Source organism: Betta splendens, chromosome 19 (assembly GCF_900634795.4).
Source record: "Betta splendens chromosome 19, fBetSpl5.4, whole genome shotgun sequence".
NCBI lineage: Eukaryota > Metazoa > Chordata > Actinopteri > Anabantiformes > Osphronemidae > Betta > Betta splendens.
In genome coordinates, this window is record NC_040898.2 from 11,745,863 (window position 1) to 11,765,369 (window position 19,507).

Sequence of the window (19,507 nt, forward strand, 5' to 3'; positions counted from 1 at the left end):
TCTTCATCTAACGGCCACAGTGACCGGCCGCCTCCTGCCGACAGTCAGTCTCCTCCTTTACCCCGTTGAGCTTTCAATGCTCAAACACAAGGAGGCACATGTCCAGTCGGAGCGATTCTGCTGAACGACAGTTTGGGGTTGATTCGCCCCCCAAAGGCAGAAGACTGTACATGAGCTCTGGGCGAAATGCATAAATCACAATGCGCGTCAGCGAGGGAGAATTGCACAAACTATTTCCTGGTGCACGCAGATTTTACAGGATCTCATTTCCAACGTGCTCTAGATTGATTTCAACATCTAATATTCTGATCTAATACTGTAGCATGTTGTCAAGAATCAGCTGGTTCCGTCCCGTCGTAGCATCTGTCCAAAGGCTCCTGACCCAAGTCATTAGTAAAGTGTGGGAACAGGAGACAAAGTGTGGAGGAGTCCAACGCCCATAAATACAGTGGAGCAGAAATTATGCCCAAATGTAAAACTCCAAAACAAATGAGATTGGGAAACTCTCCAGGGCGTCTTCTGAACTTTGCTGCTGTTATTCATCAAAAATATTGCCATGCGAGTCCGTACAGGACTTGGACAAACTGCCTCTTTAAGCTTTTCTCTGGGAGGCATAAAAGTGTATTTATGGCTACCGCGGGCAGGTATAAAGGAAGATTGGCAAACATGAAAACCAAGTCCTCTCCCGGGTGCCATCGAGCCGCGCTCGGCTGTGTTAAATCATAGATGAAAAGAACAACAGTCTGGTGGCACAACAGTCCTGTCTGACGAAGCACTGCCTTGGGCCCGCGTTTTACAAGCCCGTTATTGGACCCAGTGTTTCGTCTTCATACCTGTTTTCGGGCCCGTAATGAACTTCATCTGTCTTGTTCTGCACATCAGTGACAGATTTCAGTTTAACGTAACCTACAGTTTAGCGTATATTACCCAATGCCCAGATTTAAGGCTGCACAGGAGCCCATTTCTGCACTTAGCTGATGCGGGATTGATTTCCTTTACGGATAAATGAATCACTAGGGTCATTACTGAGCTGGACTCTTTCATTAAATTGAGCTATATCTCCTGCTTCAACACAAAGCCTTCTGAGAGCTCGCCACCAACAATATAGTGTTGTGCACCTCCACGGGATGGAAGCACTTTGAAAACAGCAGCGTATAAAGTATAGTTTCATTTATTCTATGAATACAGAACATTGATCGTCTGCGGAGGGAAGAGATGACAAGATATTCTTGGAGCTTTTTAATAATTCACATGTGTGTCAAGCGATTGTAAATATACTTCTAAGTGAATAAAGCTGATAAATGGAAAAGTAGAATATCATAGTTTTTTAATAGGTGGGTAGAACTTCATGAATACGGTGCGTTTGTGTGCTCGTTCGCGTCAGCGTCTCATAACGGATCGCTGCGAGTCGCTCCTCTCAAACGGGTCGCATTAACTCCTCAAATAAAAAGACATTAATGTAGATAACGGCCATTTTGAATCCTCATTAGTCACCAGTAATCTAGAAACACGGGCGATATATTACGAGCGGTGTTTGCAGCGAGTCATTAAAGGAGAAATAAAAGACAAAATAAATCCAATCCCCGAACGCCTGCGATTAATCACGCCGGCCACCGCTGGCTGGCTGCTTAACACTTTTATTGAGTCATTTATGCTGCTTTCCCTGATAATCCATTTTTTCTGAATAATGCCTCCCTTCATGCTCCGAGTGCTGCGTTCAGGTGATACCACTACAAACTGTATTCTCCTTCCTCTTAGTCTCCGCTCCCTAGACAAACATATATTACAACAATTACATGAAACGGCTGACAGAGGGAAAGCACAATTGCGCGTTATTCAGGGAAGCTTTTAATGAAAGTGTTAATTAAGTATATTTTCAATTATTCCTTAAGGGGATGACAAACCAAGATGGAATCGTGAATAATTTACCACACTGCGTCTAATTAGAATAGATTTAACTCGCAGAGCATTGCTAAAGAAGAGGAGCGACTCGAGCTCAGAGGTTCTCTGTGTAATAGCACGCAGGGCTATTGATAGTGTCATGTCATCAGCAGCTACTAAAACCAGCAGGACACTCAAACGCTAGCAGCTGGGTCTTGAATGTACCGCGCCACACGGTAATTCCCCAAAGTACTTCATACGTGATGATGCTGTATGTGTTAATCTCAGGATACCTGCTATTTGAGCAGCACGTGTGATGGATGTGAGTCAAAGGTTTTTAGAGACAGTTGATCGACTGAACTGGGAGAGTTCAGACACACAGTGGAGGAAAGCCATTAAACATTTCACAGCTGCTACTTTTCAGGCCGGTCGTGAGTGCTCTGTTTCCGCTGGGCATTAGGCCGCGGCTGGATACGCGGCTGTATATTTAGTAATGAGGACTTGTTGGGTTCTCGGCCTGAAGCCTATCAAGTATCCCACGCAGCGCGGGTCCCAGAACCCGACCACGCGGGTTCTGTGGGGCGTCGGTGCCGTCCCGGTAAACCAGAGGCGGACAGGAAGCAGCATGGATGCGGGTGTAAACAATGTTTGATGGCACTCGAATGCCTCAGAGGGAGAAGACGCCTCCAAGATCTGTTCTCTCCCTCAACATCTCGCTCATGCCTTGGAGGTGCGGCGTTAAAGGACCCGCGCAGCATTCCAGCCCATAACCGTATGAGGCCAATGCTTCAGCACCGCAGCAAATTGAGGGGCCGTGCTGTGCTTATATCTGAGCGCCTTTGGCTTCATAAAGATGAATCATAACGTCTAATTCTCACAAATTACCCAAACATTATGTAGCTCTCTCATTTCCAACACTGTTTAATCTGCGTCTGGAGTATTCGCTGTCACTTCATGTTGCAAACACTCCTTTCACTCCGGCACTTCATTGTCTTTTGATGGGCCATAAAAGGCTGGGTTTGATGGATGATAACTGCGGGCGTCTTTCTTTGTTGTGGGTATGTGACGACTGAGTGCGTGTGAGATGTGAGGAGAAGACACAGTGTGAATGGGAGATGTCATCGGTGTCTCGCGCTGACACCGAGGCCCTGAGCACCGGCTTTGATCTCCGCCAGTGATTGTAAAGCAAACACAAATAAAAGATTGCAGCGCGTGTTACAGTTACTAGACTGTAGTGAAGTTGGGCTGGTGTCGTTTTTTCCACGAGGTTTCTCTTTACTTGCAATGCGTGTGAAAAAGGAGGAGGACCTGATGATCCTGCAGCATCTGCTCACAAACTACTTAATATATGAGCTGCTTCAGCACCTGAAACAAAAGCAGTCCCCACCTGCTTTGCTTAAAGTAACAACACATAATGCCGTGTTGTGAGCAGGTGGAGGTATTTCATTGTTCCGATCTGGTTCCACCTCAAACACTTTCCTCCCAACTCTGCTGAAGCTCATCCGATAAATAAACGTGGGCTAGCGTTTGGCTGTGAGCCAAGTGAGACGCGATTAGCTACTGGTGCCGATCCAGATCATCTCCTTGAACGGACAAATATACGTCTCATGCGTCCCATTATTGTCCACCGCCGTCTCATTATTTTTGAAGTAGGTCAAGCAGTTGATTTGCTAATTAAGCTATGAAGAGGGCTCCTTTCGCTGCTTCCAGGGAAGTGCGTGCTCTGAGTGCTGCCTCGACCAGAACCCACAGCTGCAGATGATCGTTTGCACTCGCGCTCACCTGTGTGGGCGGAACTCGGACTGGGACCACATTTCTCTCGGCGGAACATGAGCAATGTGCTGCAAATCATAGCCCCGGGATAAAACCCGGTCTGGGGCACCTTTAGAAGGATATCACAAAGCCCAGGATAGTTTAAATTGACCCCTGTCATTGCCTTCAACAACTCATGCACTTTATTTTTGGACATTGGTGTCTTTTTTTCGCCTCCCCCTCGGATTTGTATTATACACAGAAATCCGAAGCCATCTGGTTTTCATTTCCTGTGTGGTTCGAGATGGTAGGAGCGGGTTTAAAAAAAAGGAGCCTCGTTTGAACTGGGGGCTAATGTAGTCAGGATGGAATCCGTCACTCCGTCTCTTGCATGTCGATGACGAAGGCCGCTCTCGGCCGTAAGCGGCCCGTGATTTATGGACACGGAGTGAACTCCTGTAAGCAAACGCCAGCTCGGAGTCCGGAGCGGCGACGGGGCCCTTTTTTTGGCCGCGGCGCCCGCGTTTTCCTTCCATTCCACGCCAAAATATTTCACACAGCAATTAGCTCCATCCTCATTGGGGCCTGCAGTCCCACAGGGTTAGCGGAGCCATTCATCATCCTCGGTACTTTCTGTAAACAGCCATTGTCCCGGCTCGTTCCGTTTGGCTAAATCAGAAGGGGACGCGGCCGCCGCGAGGTGCTGCCGTCCGTCCGTTTCCTCCACAGGTGCGAAAGCAAACGGGGAAACGTCACTTCACGCGGCTCATTTGTCGCATGCTAACTGCGTAGCTGGGGCCGATGGAGCGATGACAGCGTGGCCCCTCGCTTTGTGCAGAGGGTTCTGCTGCTCTTAAACGTTACAGAGCTGTTTGACGGCAGACTTGACATTTAGCAGATGTTTACATAGATTCGGATGTAAGATGTGCAGCCTCATTAAGCCCCATCCGTGTCTTTTACCGATCTACGCCTTCAGTTACATTGAAACATAAGCGCTGGCCCGGCTACAAGTATTTGTGTGGTGTCCAAATGCCTGCGGGGCGCCATTAAAACCCACATTTGAACAGGCAGCACGATAAACATATGCTGGATGCATTTTTGTGCTGTGAGCTGAAACATCTTCCAAAGCATCCAGGGAGATAATTGAACTCCAGTATGTGCATTTTTCTGTTTTCACGTCAGTCCTCGGAGAGTCGTTACTGTACGACCTCCTCGCCGACTGATCCCGAATCCATCTTGTTCTGCAGCGATATGCTGCCTTTTCTCCCGCTCCTCCGTCTTTATCAATCAGAATTAAGGGATTAGATTGAGATCTTTCGCTTTCTTCCCCTAAGTGGCGTTCTGCTGTAATACAGGCCCAGGGGTTACGGGGAGTATCAGAGGGGACTAATTGTCAAGGTTATGTCTCAGCGGATGATTGATGTGGGGCCAGGCTGTTTTTGTCAGCCTGTCAGGTGGCTGGAATGTTTAATGTTCTCATTATTGGTTGCTCTGTTGTGTATATTTCTCTGTCAGCGCCGCTGAGCCATCTGAACTGCCAGAGCACTTCAAAGGCCTGCAGGTCATCCGTCTTCCTCCTGACGCCCTGAATGTTCAGGCTCAGCTGAGTGCCGGTGATTTGTTATGACTTGAGAGCCAGCTGACAGACAGGTCTCCTATAAAAAACACGCACCCATTTCCCTTTTGTCGTGCAGCGAAAGCATCGCTGCTGCTGTAATGCGGTGGTGGTGGTGGTGGTGATGGGGGGGGGGGCACAACTGTCACAGGAGGCTGGCACCTGACAGTTGTGTCATCTCACTAATTTGCAGACATGACTTGAAGTATTTTGTCTTCCTTTGTGCCTCGGTGGATTTCGGCGCCGGCGTCGCCTACTCTTACAGGTCACCATCTGTTGTGGAGCGCCACAGGGAGCGGGGCGGAAAAGAGATCACTACATTAAGGCTCATTTTCATATTCCTCATTAGTCCGGGGCTTGGCGCTCGCCAGAGAGCATCATGGGAAGGAAAGCCGATCGCCGCAGAGTCAGTGAAGCGCCGCGACGCGAGAGGTGAGATGCTAAAGACGGGAGGAGGAAAAACCGAATCAAAATCTCAATTGTTTTTCTCAGACTCCACAAGATTGATAGTTTTCTGCTGATCCAATTTTGGATCATACCAAAACAGTCCATTCGTCTTGAAGAGAAACGATGTGCCGCGTGGGGCAGGTGGGAATTTTTTAAGCTGCAAAAGATTAAAGTGAAGCCCTGCTCCTCTGCCCTAATGACACGCTGTAGATTGCGCCGCGGTTTTAACCAGATGGCAGGCTGGATCCTGCACGTCCCTCCGTATGTTAATGAGTGGCACTCTGTTATATTTGACTTAGGTAAGTGAAGTGTCCATCACCTGTAATGGTCTGCCAGCTGGCATTATGCATTTTGCACCACTTTGGGTCCACATGGCATTTTTCATTTGAATTGTTACTGAAGGGACATTTTGGTCCCCCACAATTTTCCATCATTGTCACCGTTCTGGTAAATATTATTTTTTTCCCCCCGAAGAGGAAAGTTTCCAAGTTGCGTCCACAGCTAATTTCCTCTCGTAGGTCAAGGCAATAATTCTGGCACTAAAACTGTCAGAGCGGCCGAAGCGCATGAGTTCGATAGTAATTTGATTAAGTTAGCCTGTCGACATGACTGCAAACAGTGCAATACGCTATGCTAACAAAGCTAATAATGAGCCGCTGACCTTAGAGAACAGCTCATGTAGCGTTGGTTCATTGTTGGCGGCCAACGCGTTGTTGTTCGTATCGCACGTTTACAAAGAAACTGATTGTCTTTGTCCTAAAATGTCGGTCCAAAAAAAACACGCAACGCTTGAGAGCGGTGAACACATGTTTGCCAGTCCGGGCCCCTGAAAATCTGCACCCGCGAATGCGCCGGGCCTAATTTTAAAGCAGCGGCGGGGGAACTTTGGCTGCGTTTCCCGGCCGGGGAGCACGAACAGCGTGGAAGCACAATGCCAGCGTGTCATACGTTTAAACGCTGGTAAATTAAAGGCTGTTTACTGTTCGCCGAGGCCATTCATCTTACTCAACGTTGGGCTGCTTCTTGCAGATTTGTCAGTAAGAGCTTCCACATGCCAGGACGTTGGGGGGGGGGGGGTCTGGGGTTATCAGAGGAGGGTTTTCTTAGCGTCTCTTCAGTCAGCCTGTAGTTAATTAGCCACCCCCGCACAATAAGGCCATAAGTCATTAATCACCCAGGCCTCGGCAGAAGCCGACTCACTGTGAGCAAGACGTCGCCAGACAAAAAGTTTGCCATCTATGACAGACTTCAAAATGGCCGCTGTCAGCGGCGTGTAAATTATAGGGCACGTCGAGTGCTGAAAGACAAGGACCCACTGTTTAACTCACTGTTGCGCCTTCCTCTGCTTTGTGTGTTGACAGAGGCTTCAAAGGGGAGATCTCCGTCTATCGGTTTCCAGCCGGCTCATAAATCCCAAACTTTATTGTGAGCGCACACAACGCAGCACACGCGCGCACACGTTATCTACATTAAGAGCGCCCGTGTCACTTCCTGCGCTCTATGACGCCGCGCCGGACTTAATAGGAGGCGACAACCTCCAAAGGTCAGCGGCTCCGAAAAGCCCAGCTTGAGCTCTGCATCCGCAGCGTTTACTTTCCCCGTCAAAGGCAGGAAATGATGGAGCGATGATAAATGCGGCGCGTGTTTGGAGAAGCCGGAGCCTCTCGCCTGCAAAAACACCGCAGCGCTGCTCAGGATGATGGAAGACACGCTCCTCAGCTGATTGAACACGCAAAAGGTCATCAGCGTTTCCTTTGGCGTCTGTAAACAGGGAGGTCTGAGGAGCCTTTGTTTAAAGCGGCGAGCGTTTACGCAACCACGGGAAAATCCCTTGATTGGGTCATTAATACGTCTGGCAATAGGTGTTAAATCCATTACGGGGCCATAACACGCGTAACGAGTGTTTGAAAGCTCCGTGATGGATGTATCTGCTGCAGGAGCCCATTTGCAAGTGGTTCATTCTCCTCCACCGCCGTGGAGGTGTTTTGGTGGGCACGTCGGCTCAGCACCGGCGGTGGTCGTGTCCGTGGCCCTCGACCAGAGCAAACATCTGAGCACATGGTGCGCAGCTGTGGCGGCGTTGCCGTCGGTAACGCGGGGCTGTTGTGATCGGTCGCGTCTCAGGTGAGAGGCCGCGGGCGCAGAACAGGTGGGGCTGTCGGTGTGAGTCAGCGCCACGTGCCCCGACCCTGATTCACATTTAGGTATGTGAGATAAAGAGGAGGCGATTCATAGGCTTCACCCTGAGAGGACGCGCTGGAGTGTGAAGCAACAAGCATTGAAGACGTTCCACTGGAGGACGACAATGCAGATTAGACATCTATTAAAGGGCATTAATTAAAAAATAAATAAATACTAGCTGGGTGCAGATACTTATTTATGGAATTTAAATCTGCTCTTGGACCCTTTTTGAGATTAATGACTTCCTCTAATATAAAAAAGAACAACTGTTATTCGTATTATTAAATTTGTTCCTTTAAAAATACCCAATCAAAGGATTATTGCACAAAACTGCTATAAGGGACTTTCTCATTAAATATTAATTTCCAAGCCATTTAGTTCAACAAGCACAGATGCTCAGCTGCACTTTTCCTTCCCTAAATTCAAAATAACACATCAGCTGATAAATGACTGAATAATGTATTTGCCGGTTTATCAGCGTTGTTACACGAGAGCATGTTGAGGTCTGTGTTCACACCTCGCTGACGGGAAAAGGACGCGTCACGTGTGATCCACGGTGGCTTCATGGTTGACTGCTTGCAGTGCTGAGTTGTGGGTTAAGGGCTTTATTACCATATATCACTGAGCTATGTTTAGGCTAATCTGCATGAAGGATGGGTGGATTTGATGAATATGACATCTGACCATTAATGATGGTGATTTTATTGCTGGAGAACTGCCTGATTTACTGAGGATGGACGATAGCACTGTTAACTTGATTTAGCTGATTTGTTTTAAGGGGCTGATTAAATACTTAGGCCTCGCTTTATTTCATGCTGTGCGCCTCGTGGCTTCATTACAGCGATCACAAAAGCTGTGGAAACATCTCCCATCTGGTGTCATTGTAAATCTTTGTTTAGCCAGCTCTCCACTGATATCAGCAACTCATTTGTCTTTGTTAATGAAACATCAATCCACGAGCCCACGATTCAGAAGATTCAGCAATTACACACACACACGCACACGCACACGCACACACACACACACACACACACACACACACACACACACACACACACGCACACATGCGTCAACGCCAGTAAGTGGTTTTAGCTTGGTGTCACCATAAGCTGATAAAACGTAAATGTTTAGAGAAGCTCACTCATCTATCATACTGTACTGTTTGTACATATCCTCTGTATAAACACACACAATGGTTTTGCTGCGTTCTCCATCTGCAACACTGTTACTTCAAAACAGTTAGAAAAGAAAGCTGCTTTGATTTTTCCATTACATTTTCCACAAATATATTTAAAACTATATTTTGGATATGTATTTTTGTTTAGTCTCAGAAAAAATATATCAATTAAATAAATATTTAATTAATAATAACAGTAGCCTTCAATATCAATGCACATTCAAACAATTTTAAATAAAAAAATGAAAAGGATAAATTGGGTGATAAATCATTAAAATAAGAAAATTGTCTTATTAAAGTTTTAACCAAAATAATTTTGTTACATTGAGGCTTAATTTATTCCTGTATTTTTTAGTATAGTTCCTTATAGCCTCTAAGAAGAAACAGGAAAAAAAACACAAGCAGTAGATTTAGGTCAAAACAGGCTTCATGACACTTTTCACTTCCCACAAAATAAATGTGTCACAGTTCTGAACAATCTGCGGCTCCCACTGATTTTGCACATCCATCAGTGTCAGATCCCAGACGGCCTCTGTGCGTGGAATGACACGAACACAAACCTCGGCCAGATTTTGCAATATAATATATATATATAATATTTTAGCGTTTAAACAGTATCGTTGCTCAACTGTGTCGCTTAATGTCGTTCCCTGTATAAAATAATGCACATCGAGGCTTTTCAAAGTTATATTATAATTCATTTTTTTATTTTAGTCACGCTTGAAGCTACCGCAAATAAATACACTGATCCCCACATGGATCCAGTCCCTGCATGAAGTACAATATAAAACTCACTGGGCCTAAATCTTTATAAATGTATACTCTGTGACTCTACTGGTATCCTAAGGCTGAGGCTGTCGTCAGTCTCTGTCCGTACAAGGCGTACGGGGAGTAATATGGACCGGTGGCGGCGGGCACCGGGACCGGGGCCCCCGGAGCGGGCAGGGGGCTCTTTGAGTAGGGGTGGTAGCGGCCGCTGAGTCCGAGGGGGTGGTGCGGCGCCCTGAGGGCCAGGGCGCCGGGGCTGCCGGGGCCGCCGCTGGGGGGCATGTGCATGTGACACGCCATGGCGGCGGCGGCGGCGGCGTTGGCGAGGGACGAGCCCGGGTACCCGGAGATCAGTTTCTCCGTGCCGGCGAAGGCCGTGTGAGTCCGCAAGTGGCCGAGCAGCTCCTCGGAGGAGGAGAAGCGCTTGTCGCACGGCCCGTTGGCGGAGACCCAGTTGCACACGTGCGGCAGAGGGTCATTGGGCAGCATAAACCCGTAGGGGTATAACGGATGCCCGCTGAAGGACGGGGCCGTGGAGTGCATGCCGTGCAGCGCGTGCGTCGGGTACATCAGCGGGTATCCAGACTTGAGCGCGGTGGCGGCGGCCGCCGCAGAGTCATGCGCGCAGTTTGCGCCGGACGCGCCGGACAAATGGCTCGTGCAGTGGTAGCTCAGACAGTAGGGGTCCCGACAGAGGCCGGCGGACATTAGAGACGGCGGGGAGGCTCCGGCGAGCGGACTCGTCCCCGCTTTACTGCAGCCCAGCGAGTTGGCGGCCGCGAACTGCGCGCTCAACAGCTGGCTGCCGGGTTTGGTGGGGTCGAGGCTCATTCCGGGGGGGAGGAACGGCTGCGGGTACCCCGCGTAGGCTCCCGCTAAACTTCCAGGGTAGGAGATGCCGGCGGGGGGCAGGGGGAAAACTGTATGACCGGGCTTGTAGGGAGAAACGGGGGCCACCAGTCCTGAGCCGAGGACGGAGGCTGACGATGAGGTCACAGATGCTGAGTCCGACGTAACGGTCTTTGATCCAGATGTGCTCTCTTGGTTTTGCGCGTCAGAGGTAATTCCACTTATTCTATGGCTGCCGTTGTTGTCCGTCGTATTGCTTTTGCCGCTGTCGGAGTCCTTCTTCTCCTCCTTGTCCCCCGCTCTGCCGTCGGACGGCAGCGGGGACACGGACGTGCAGGAGCTGGGGCTGCCTGTCCTGGGCGTGAACGGCTGGCAGGTGGCGCTAGGCACGCGGAAACCCGTTTTATCTCCACTGAGGCTGCTGCTCGACTCCTTCTTCTCCGACGACTTGGAGTAGGGCTTGAAGCTGGACTTGTCGTCGGCTCCGATGTCGCTCATTTTCAGAGGACCGGACTTGGTCTCCTTGTCGTTAGATCCATTGGAGGTCACCGAGGACAGTTTGGAGGAGGACGGCGGGTCCGGTTTGCCGATCTGAGAGCACGTCTGAGCCAGAAGAGCCAGGGGACTTTTCTTGGCATCTAACTGCGAAGATAAACAAACGACAGTTATTGAAACAGTAATAAAAACAGCTGTGCTGTTTGTCTGGAAATGTGGCCGTGCGCTCATTTTACGCATTGCGCACTTATCATTGGATAAAACTCGAATCAAGTCTGAGAACTTATTTAGACGAGATAGAAAAAAAGGTTGCTTCGTACGTCCGAAATAAAAGAAAAATACAAACGAGCTGATCAGCTTACTACAAACACGCCAATTATATTTAGTTAACCAAATTAGACGCGCGAGATCACGCGAAAATCCCCGAACCCAACTCGGGATTAATTACGTGAATGGATGTTTTGTATGGACACGCATCAGTCCGCTAAATTCTGTTTAGACGTCCCGTGATTTTGCTAAAAGAAAGATGAATGTGATCGCAAGCTTTTCTTTTTAAACAATAATCCCGCATTGCTTACCTCGATGGGGCTGATCGGGGTGGACGGTAAAGGTTGAAGGTACTCCGGGTGTAAAATGTGTCCTGCCCGAGCCGTGAGCATTTTCAAAACCTTTATGGGAAGACGACTGGCTTGGCGAGAAGGGTCTGCTGGAGACACGGAGCTGTGGACGGATCGCCGGCTGACGTTCACTGCGCCCTTCTCCCCCGAGGAGCCGCTCTCCCACGCTGGATTCGTGCTATTTCTCAGGACAGAGACTGTGGGCGATGTGATCATGACCCAATTCTCGCAGAAAACGCGGCGAAATGCATGTGTGGCGCATAGGGAGCCAGCGCTGGACCATCGGGCGGTTAAAGCCGCAGCCAGAAAGCAAAGAAACGCTGAGAAATCCTTGGGAGGCACGCGCAGGGTGCAGGCGGAGTCCGTGCGCTTCGCGGCCGCGTCGCTTCTTCCCCGGCGTCGCTCTGACTGTGGCTGTGGGTCCGAGAGCGCACTGTGTTTACGCGCGTCTGGAGCGCGAGGAATCACTCCGCCTCCTCTAGCGGCACCTGAATAGTCCGCGCATCACGGTCCGCGCCGCCTCCGGGTCAAAACGAGGTCCCGACGTGGTCGAAGGGTCGAGGGAATGAGACGTTTCCTCCTCGCACCGGCGCCGATTTCACATTTCACTCACTCGAAGCGCGTTTGATGCCCACTTTTATATGCGTCTGTGCGTAATTGGCGACTTGACGCATGCGCCGCCCCTGCGCCCTGTGTGGTTTGGGGGAAGGTGGATGTGGATGCCCAGAATCAACACAACTCGAAGTGCGTTTGAGATCATAGACTGCAATTTAGAACGGTTCCAGTGCAGAATGTCCAAACTATTAAAGCCCTAGTTTAATTACGAGCAGCAACTGGATGCTGCTCTGAGCAGAAATACAATACTGCGCCAGCATTCGTCGTCATCTGGCACATTTCCTGCAACTTTCTCCTCTCAATCACGCAGCCTGTCGTCTGTCAGTTCTCTGTCCCACACGCCAGTTATCTGTCAGCCGCCTGCAGATCATTTTTCCTTCTTCTCAGTCAGATTCAGGTCAAGTTCTGTAAAGTGAATCTGCAAGAAGTGCAGGGTAACGATGCCTCTCGCTCATTGTCAGAGTCTGGCAGATCCTAGAACTGCAGTTTGTTTAATTAGAAGCAAGTTCTGAGGGTTCTGTATGTTTTATCGCTCCACTTCTTTACATCTACTGTATTTATTACTTTATTACTAAAAAGTGTTTTTGTTTTGGCTCCAGGTTCTTGACACCTTCAACCATTCTCTTTCCTTTTCCTTTAATAGTGCTTAAAGCCCCTTTTTGGTGGCTATTAATCATTAAAGCGTCCACATTTCTCCCCATTGAAACAGACCCACTTATCTTATTACTCAATAGCCTATAAATGTCTTGCTGATCGGGCGAAAGTTAAACATATGCAAGTGTTTTTTGATTGATAACAGAGGTGCTGTTTTCGGCAACGGCTGTCAGGCTCTGACACAGCGCTTTGAGTTATTAGGGCAGAGAAGGGCGACCATAAATTTCGACCGTCAGGCAAAAACTCCTTTATTGTGGACGTGATGGATGGCTTGCTGTGGCAGATACCAAATTCCCAGCTTTATCCTTAAATGGCTGCTCTTTTTTTTTTTTTGCTGCTGTAATTCATTACTTTTAAACAGAACGCTTGAAATCTTCACACAGGGCGTGTTTATGAATCACCCAGACTCGTCTACAAGCAGGTGGAAAGAAACTAATCAATGATTGATTATCACTATTATTCCATGCTTAATTCAGGTGTGTCGTTCAAACTGTAGCACATAAAGGACCTTCGTGCCACTTGTTTTATTCATCCAGTATTGGACCCGTTTGCTGCAAGGCCAAGTTTTGTACAGTGGTGCTTGTTTCTGCAAAAACTTGTGTTTTGGAGACAACTTCCCAATTTATCCATGGGATAATTAATCAAATTCATTATGACATGAATGTAATATAATGTAATATAATGAATCATCTGTATTAGCTGCAGTCTTATGATTAGAATGCATCCTCGTGACAGCGTCTTGTCTGCTTTTAATCAGATTTTCAGAATCACTTTTACGAACCTGCACGTTGCAGTTTAAAAGGCGCCTTTCTTTTATTCTTCCTTCAGACGCTTTGGAAGGTGCCGTCAGCCAGTGGAACATTTGCTCAAAGGTAGGAATTAATGTGTCCTACGAGCACATGTACATTAAAACATCTCAGAGGAAGTGTAAAATGACAAAAAGTCAGGCGCGGCAGCCTTTCGGCGTATAGCCTTCGAAATTAAAAAGGATATAGTCGATATAATGTTGAGCAAATAGAAAATGAAATTCCCTTGACACGACATAAAAATTCACCTTGTGGCAGCCGGCGCAGGGCACGCCATCTCAGCAGTCAGACAGGCCCACTGGATCTGACAGGTAAAAAGGGGAGATGATGGTTGGAAGGTGCTATTGTTTCATACGGCTTTCTTGACCTGTCAGGTCCCAGCGCAGAGGCCTGGCTCGAGGACCTCCTTAGCACATGAAAACAGGCTTAAAAGGCCGTTATCCAGACTGTGGTGATTGCTCCTGTTTAATTGATTTGCTTTGCACTGAGGCCTGTCACATTAATAATGGTTAAGTACAGCCCCGGCGTGTCACCCAGAGTGGTGCGTCTGTGTGGAAATTAGCAGCCTTAACTAACTGCTGTCTGTGAAGGGGAAATCGTGGGATCGCGTGGTTTAATATTCACCAGAATCTGTACAGTTTGCAATGGAAACGCTCCCGCTCCCGCGCGGCAGCTGTACATTTTCATCCTGTCCCCCCCCCCATGTGTATTTTTAAAACCTGCGACAGCTTGACCTCTTCATTTAAGCAGCAATATATATGGTTATATTATAGACCCGTCTCATTATGAGCCGGCGTTCTGTGTGAAACGGAGAGCTGCACTGACAAGTAAATGGTGTTGAGTGAATAAGACTCAGATTACTCTCCCCACCACTTCACAGAAGCCTTTGACAGGTTGCAGTAGACATTAAGTCTCTGATATTTCCATGACTGACTGACGGTTTGAAATTGCTCCCATCACCTTGATAGCATGGTAATGCACCTTGCATGTGGACTGTCTTTAAAGTGCAGGAAATTAGACTGCAAGTTGAGAGTCACCTCTCAACCAAATATGACAAGAAAATAGACTGCTTTTCTCCTGCGCCGGGAGAGAGAGAAAGGCCCCACAGACGGCGGCAGAATAAGAGGTTAGAGACGAATGTGTCAGGAAGCATTACGGATATTATGTGTTTAAGACAGGACATTTCAGATACTTAGAAATCATACCCATTCCTCCTGAGTACTGAGATACCCCCCCCCCCCCCCCATCATCTGTGTCAGCCTCTGTAGTGTTGACTTCATTTGCAAGAGCTCAACTCGCGGCTGACACGGGGGAACTTGCCGGAAGTCAGACGGCGGCGTGACGGAGAGAGTTAGAAAAGTTGAGGCGCAGCCGAGATCGCGGCGGCGAAGAGTCTTTTTCACTTTGTCTTTTCAATTAGTTAAAGCTGGTCAGGAGTGTGAAGCAAAGCCCGTGGAGATTATGTGCTGTCGTCCACTTGACGCCAGGCAGGTGAGGATCCTGGCGGGTTGCAGTCATGCTGTACGGAAGCGTTAGCTTCACCTACCGTCCCTCTTAACACTAAAACCAGCGTCTCAACGCAAGCCGACAGCTGCCATATTACTGCCTCACAACTTCCTTCAAACTTCACCCGCCGCCTGTAAAATGTCCTATATTGTAGTGGTTTAGCGGCTTTAAGCGCACGGATGCGCTCATTCCCGCATGCGGTGACGTCGAAGTATAAAACACGACTTGATTGAGTCTATTTGGATGAACTGACAATTAAAGGGCTCCATTTGCGACACACCAGACCTAGAGTCCATAGCCTCTTGAATTAAATGAGAGATGTCCAGAAACCTGCAGCCCGTGCTCGTGTTGGGAGGAGCTGGAGACAGGAAATATCTGTCGGCCCAGTGAGAGACATGTCTCACTGGGCTCCAGCCCCCCGGAGTCCTGTACGACCCATAGATGGATGGATGTTTGCTTGAAAAATGAACCAATTTGCTATTTCAGTATGTATAAATAAGCATCGGACTCTACTGTATGCAAACACGTGCAGCACTGGATGCGGATCCCTCGCATTTCCGTGTGTAGATTTAATTTATGGAGCCTAAGCCGGGGTGAAAATATACAGGTAGCGTGTTATGACACTGGGAGAACTGTGCAGGTCAGGATGAATGTCTGTGATGGGCAGATTATTCCGACTAAAGTAGGCCTAAAGAATGATCTTGTCACATTTCACAGGCCGGATTAGGGATGTGCAGGAGGAGAGCTTCAGTCAGGAATTAGCGTCATGTGGTCGGCTGGAGACAAGCATGCGAGGCATTCGCAGAGACAGGGTTGGACACTTACCGCTCCATTTGTCTACTTAGTGATCAAATACCAAGGTTGATGGTTATTTCTCTGTCACTCGCGCTTTATGCGATATGAAGTAATATGATATGAAGGAAGTTGTGAAATCCAGACGTCTAAGAACCCCGTGGACATCCAGAACCGGGTTCATTCTGCTCCTCTTTATACATATATTACATGCAATTATACGTAGAGGTTAGGAATAAAACGCGCGCCGTGCTGACGCGTAGCCCACAGCGGCAGCCTCCTTCACTCGTGGCTTTGCATTTTAAATGGGAGTGGAGTGTGATTGTCTTCGGGCCATCGGAACGAGCTATTACCGCGATGATTGAGGAGCGAGGGAGTGAGCGGGCCAAAAGACAAAGTAGAGGAGGAGGCCTGACAAATGAAATCAAACTTCATAAGACCTGCCAGTGGTGTCAGTTGTTATCCATATCTCAGGCGCATTATGGTAGTGCAACGCAACGCGCTGCCTTCTCGTCTGTCGGCTCACATTCATCACATCCTCGACTGTTTCTTTTAAGTCACAAGTGTCAGTGTGAAGAGGAGTCCTAATTGACATGTGAGTGGCACAGACGTGGACCGCTGCCTTTATTCGGTGCCAAGAAGGCTTGTGTTGTTTTGATGAGCTATTATTGGCAGAAGCCAGTAGCAGATAGCAGTTGTCCTGGAAATGGGAAGTGACATCAGACAGAGAGGAGATTGTCATTGTCTCCAGGCGGGTTCAGCCTCGCTGCAAGTTCGGAACAGCCTGTTGAAATGCCACTCAGAGGAGCACGGGCGTCGGGGTTCTATTATTTAGCTGTGGTTATTTCAACGCCTAGCATCTGGGCTGGAAATACCTCAAAAATGGCTAATCCGGTTCTAAGGAGCCCATATCTGCTAAATTAGATTTGTTAGGACCAAGAGTCTGCAGCCTTTAATGGTGCAGACGTCACCGTGGTCATAGCATTTGGTAAAAGCAACTCTAATTGAAGGTCTCTGGTGTTTTCCTTTATATATGCTTCATATTTATGATGCACATTGCATTTAATGTACATTTATATGCTATTTGTGTTCATCACATCCAAACTACAGTATGTGTTTGACTCCAACCACTAGAGCTGTAGCTCCAAACCGTCCCTTCAACTCTGGATTTATACGTAAGGACCCAACTACACTCACCATAACAACTAATGTAAACTGTTGTTCCTGATCCTATAACCAGCTCTCTGAGCACATCTGGCATTTATGACCGTCTCATGGTAAATCAATGGGGCGTCTGTAACATGTAGCAGCGCTTTATAATCACGCCGCTCTACTCCAATATTCACTCAGCTGTGGTACAGTGTAAATAAATGGCTCCCAGAGCATCTTACTGTACATTGATCACAAGCACGAGACCCCAGGCAACAATGCTCCAAAGAAAAATGGCTTCCTTGTTTCCACTCATCCACGGCTTCATGCAGCCCTTAATAGACAGAATCACAATGTCTGCTGTGGTGTTGCAGGCTTTATGAGACCATTACAGCGTTTTACTGTGTATCCCCAGACTAATGGCTTTCTGTACGCCCTTGATTTACAGCCTGTCAGCTTTTGTGGCCGTCCATTAGAATGAGAGGTTGACATCAAGCCAGTGGCTGAAGTAACCACTGTTAAAATGAAGGAAGTCATGTATCACAAACAGGCATCAGTCGCTGTCCCCAAACATGCACAGTTGCCTTTGCCTGAGTTCTGCCTTCATTAATACGCCTTCGCTGCCGACCGACGTCCACGTGAAGCACCCGTCTAAAGCAGGTAGTCGAGGAACGAGTCTGTCAAATCCATTAACACGCAGCTACATTAAAGTGTTTTTATTACAGCGCGTAAACTGCGGTTCTAACACTTAAATGCATTATTAAATATAATTTGTAATTAGGAATTTATTTTAAGCCTTATGTTGATTTAGTTATGTGTTTATAGGTGGGGTGTTATTCTGAGTATGGGTCATTCACACATAGAGGTTAGACACTTAAAGCATGTTCTGCTCTATTAAGTCTTATTTTCATAATAATAATAACTGACTGGTTGAATTAATAAAATAGTTATTGTGACTATTTATGTTGTTTATCCCACAGTGCTCTCCCTGCTGAAAAAGGCCTGTTTAGATGAATCAGGCTCAGCCTTGGAATGATAATCAGATCAATACTCCGCTCCTGACCAGATGATGGGTTCAGACAACAGGAGCGTTTCCACACACTGGAAATGTACTTCTCTGCATGCGCTCATCCTGGCAGGCGGCAGTAACGCACACAGCAAGGAATGTTTAATTTAAAGGGGATTGTAAATAGATCACTATACAAGAAAGCCTCTCAGACTTTTATCTCTCTTGACTCTCCCGTGATCATTTTTATGTACATCTGGACTATCTTTAAAACCTGCTGAGCCTTTGGACAGTGATCTCACCGTAGGCCGCGTCATCACACCCGAATCTTCCATAAACCTCACTTTATTAGCTCATACATGAGGATCATCCATGTGGTATTAGAGCGAAAAAAATGCAACCGTGACAATTTAACGTCCTTCAGATGCTCTGACAGGAACTCAGACGGCACAAATGCTACAGAGATATTTACTCTGAAATCTGCAGATGTCCTGCCGATACTTCCCCGTCTTCCTCTAATTGTGAGCGCTGTATCGGAACCGCGGGCAGGGGTGAGGCAGGTGATCCCTGACGGGGGTGGAGCCCGTCCTGCTTCACAAAAAATCAATTCTGGCCTTTGGTGTTGGCAAGCCGGCAGGATTGGGGGCGAGGAGGGGGAACACATGTCTGACACCTCCTGACTTTTTCATGAGCTACTGTTTGAAGTTTTAAACCCCCATAGAGGATTCTGGGGGCGATGAATATAAAAGGGTGTGCAGCTTAAAGCTCAAGCATATTACCATCAATGAAGACCGTTCCCCAGTCTAATGAGAGAAGTCAAATTATTTTATTTTTTAATTTAGCATCACCTTGAATTTTAAAGCCCTGGAAAAATACCAGCGCTATTAAAGCCTTAAAAGGGGGAATTTATTCTTCAGTAACACCGTGTTTTCTTTTATGACCGATGTCCTTTCATTATATGTTCCACTTAAGCGGTCCTCGCCTAGAGTGGTTCTGTTCTGTTAATTCGCCGCGGTGGGCACAAAGGAGAGGAGCATGACCTCAAAGCATCTTTTGTTGCCGGGGCGGTGGAGGGCGGCGGCGGCGATTCATGTGACGCGGCGGTGCTGGGAGGCGTGGCCGGTGCCGCGGAGGCCGACCAGCCCGAGGCCCGCGGGCCCGGTGGTCCCGTCCCTCAGCCCGTAACGAGGCGGCGCG

At 48.0% G+C, this 19,507-nt stretch overlaps 1 protein-coding gene across 1 annotated transcript; it reads right to left on the reverse strand.

Annotated features, from left to right (window-relative positions):
* Positions 1 to 9,217: 9,217 nt before the first annotated feature.
* Positions 9,218 to 12,408, reverse strand: LOC114845678 (zinc finger protein 503-like). The gene is made up of 2 exons (XM_029134002.3): positions 11,744 to 12,408; positions 9,218 to 11,312 (listed from the first exon to the last, which is right to left on the reverse strand). The coding sequence occupies exons 1-2, from the start codon at positions 11,996 to 11,998 to the stop codon at positions 9,885 to 9,887; spliced, it is 1,683 nt and encodes a 560-aa protein (XP_028989835.1). The 5' UTR covers positions 11,999 to 12,408; the 3' UTR covers positions 9,218 to 9,884.
* Positions 12,409 to 19,507: the final 7,099 nt, after the last annotated feature.

Bases quoted from the DNA above. Each gene is read 5' to 3' on its own strand.
- LOC114845678 (XM_029134002.3), bottom strand. From the start codon at position 11,998: ATGATCACATCGCCCACAGTCTCTGTCCTGAGAAATAGCACGAATCCA. The intron at 11,313-11,743 runs GTAAGCAATGCG...TTATCTTCGCAG, and splicing joins CCCCGATCAGCCCCATCGAG to TTAGATGCCAAGAAAAGTCC.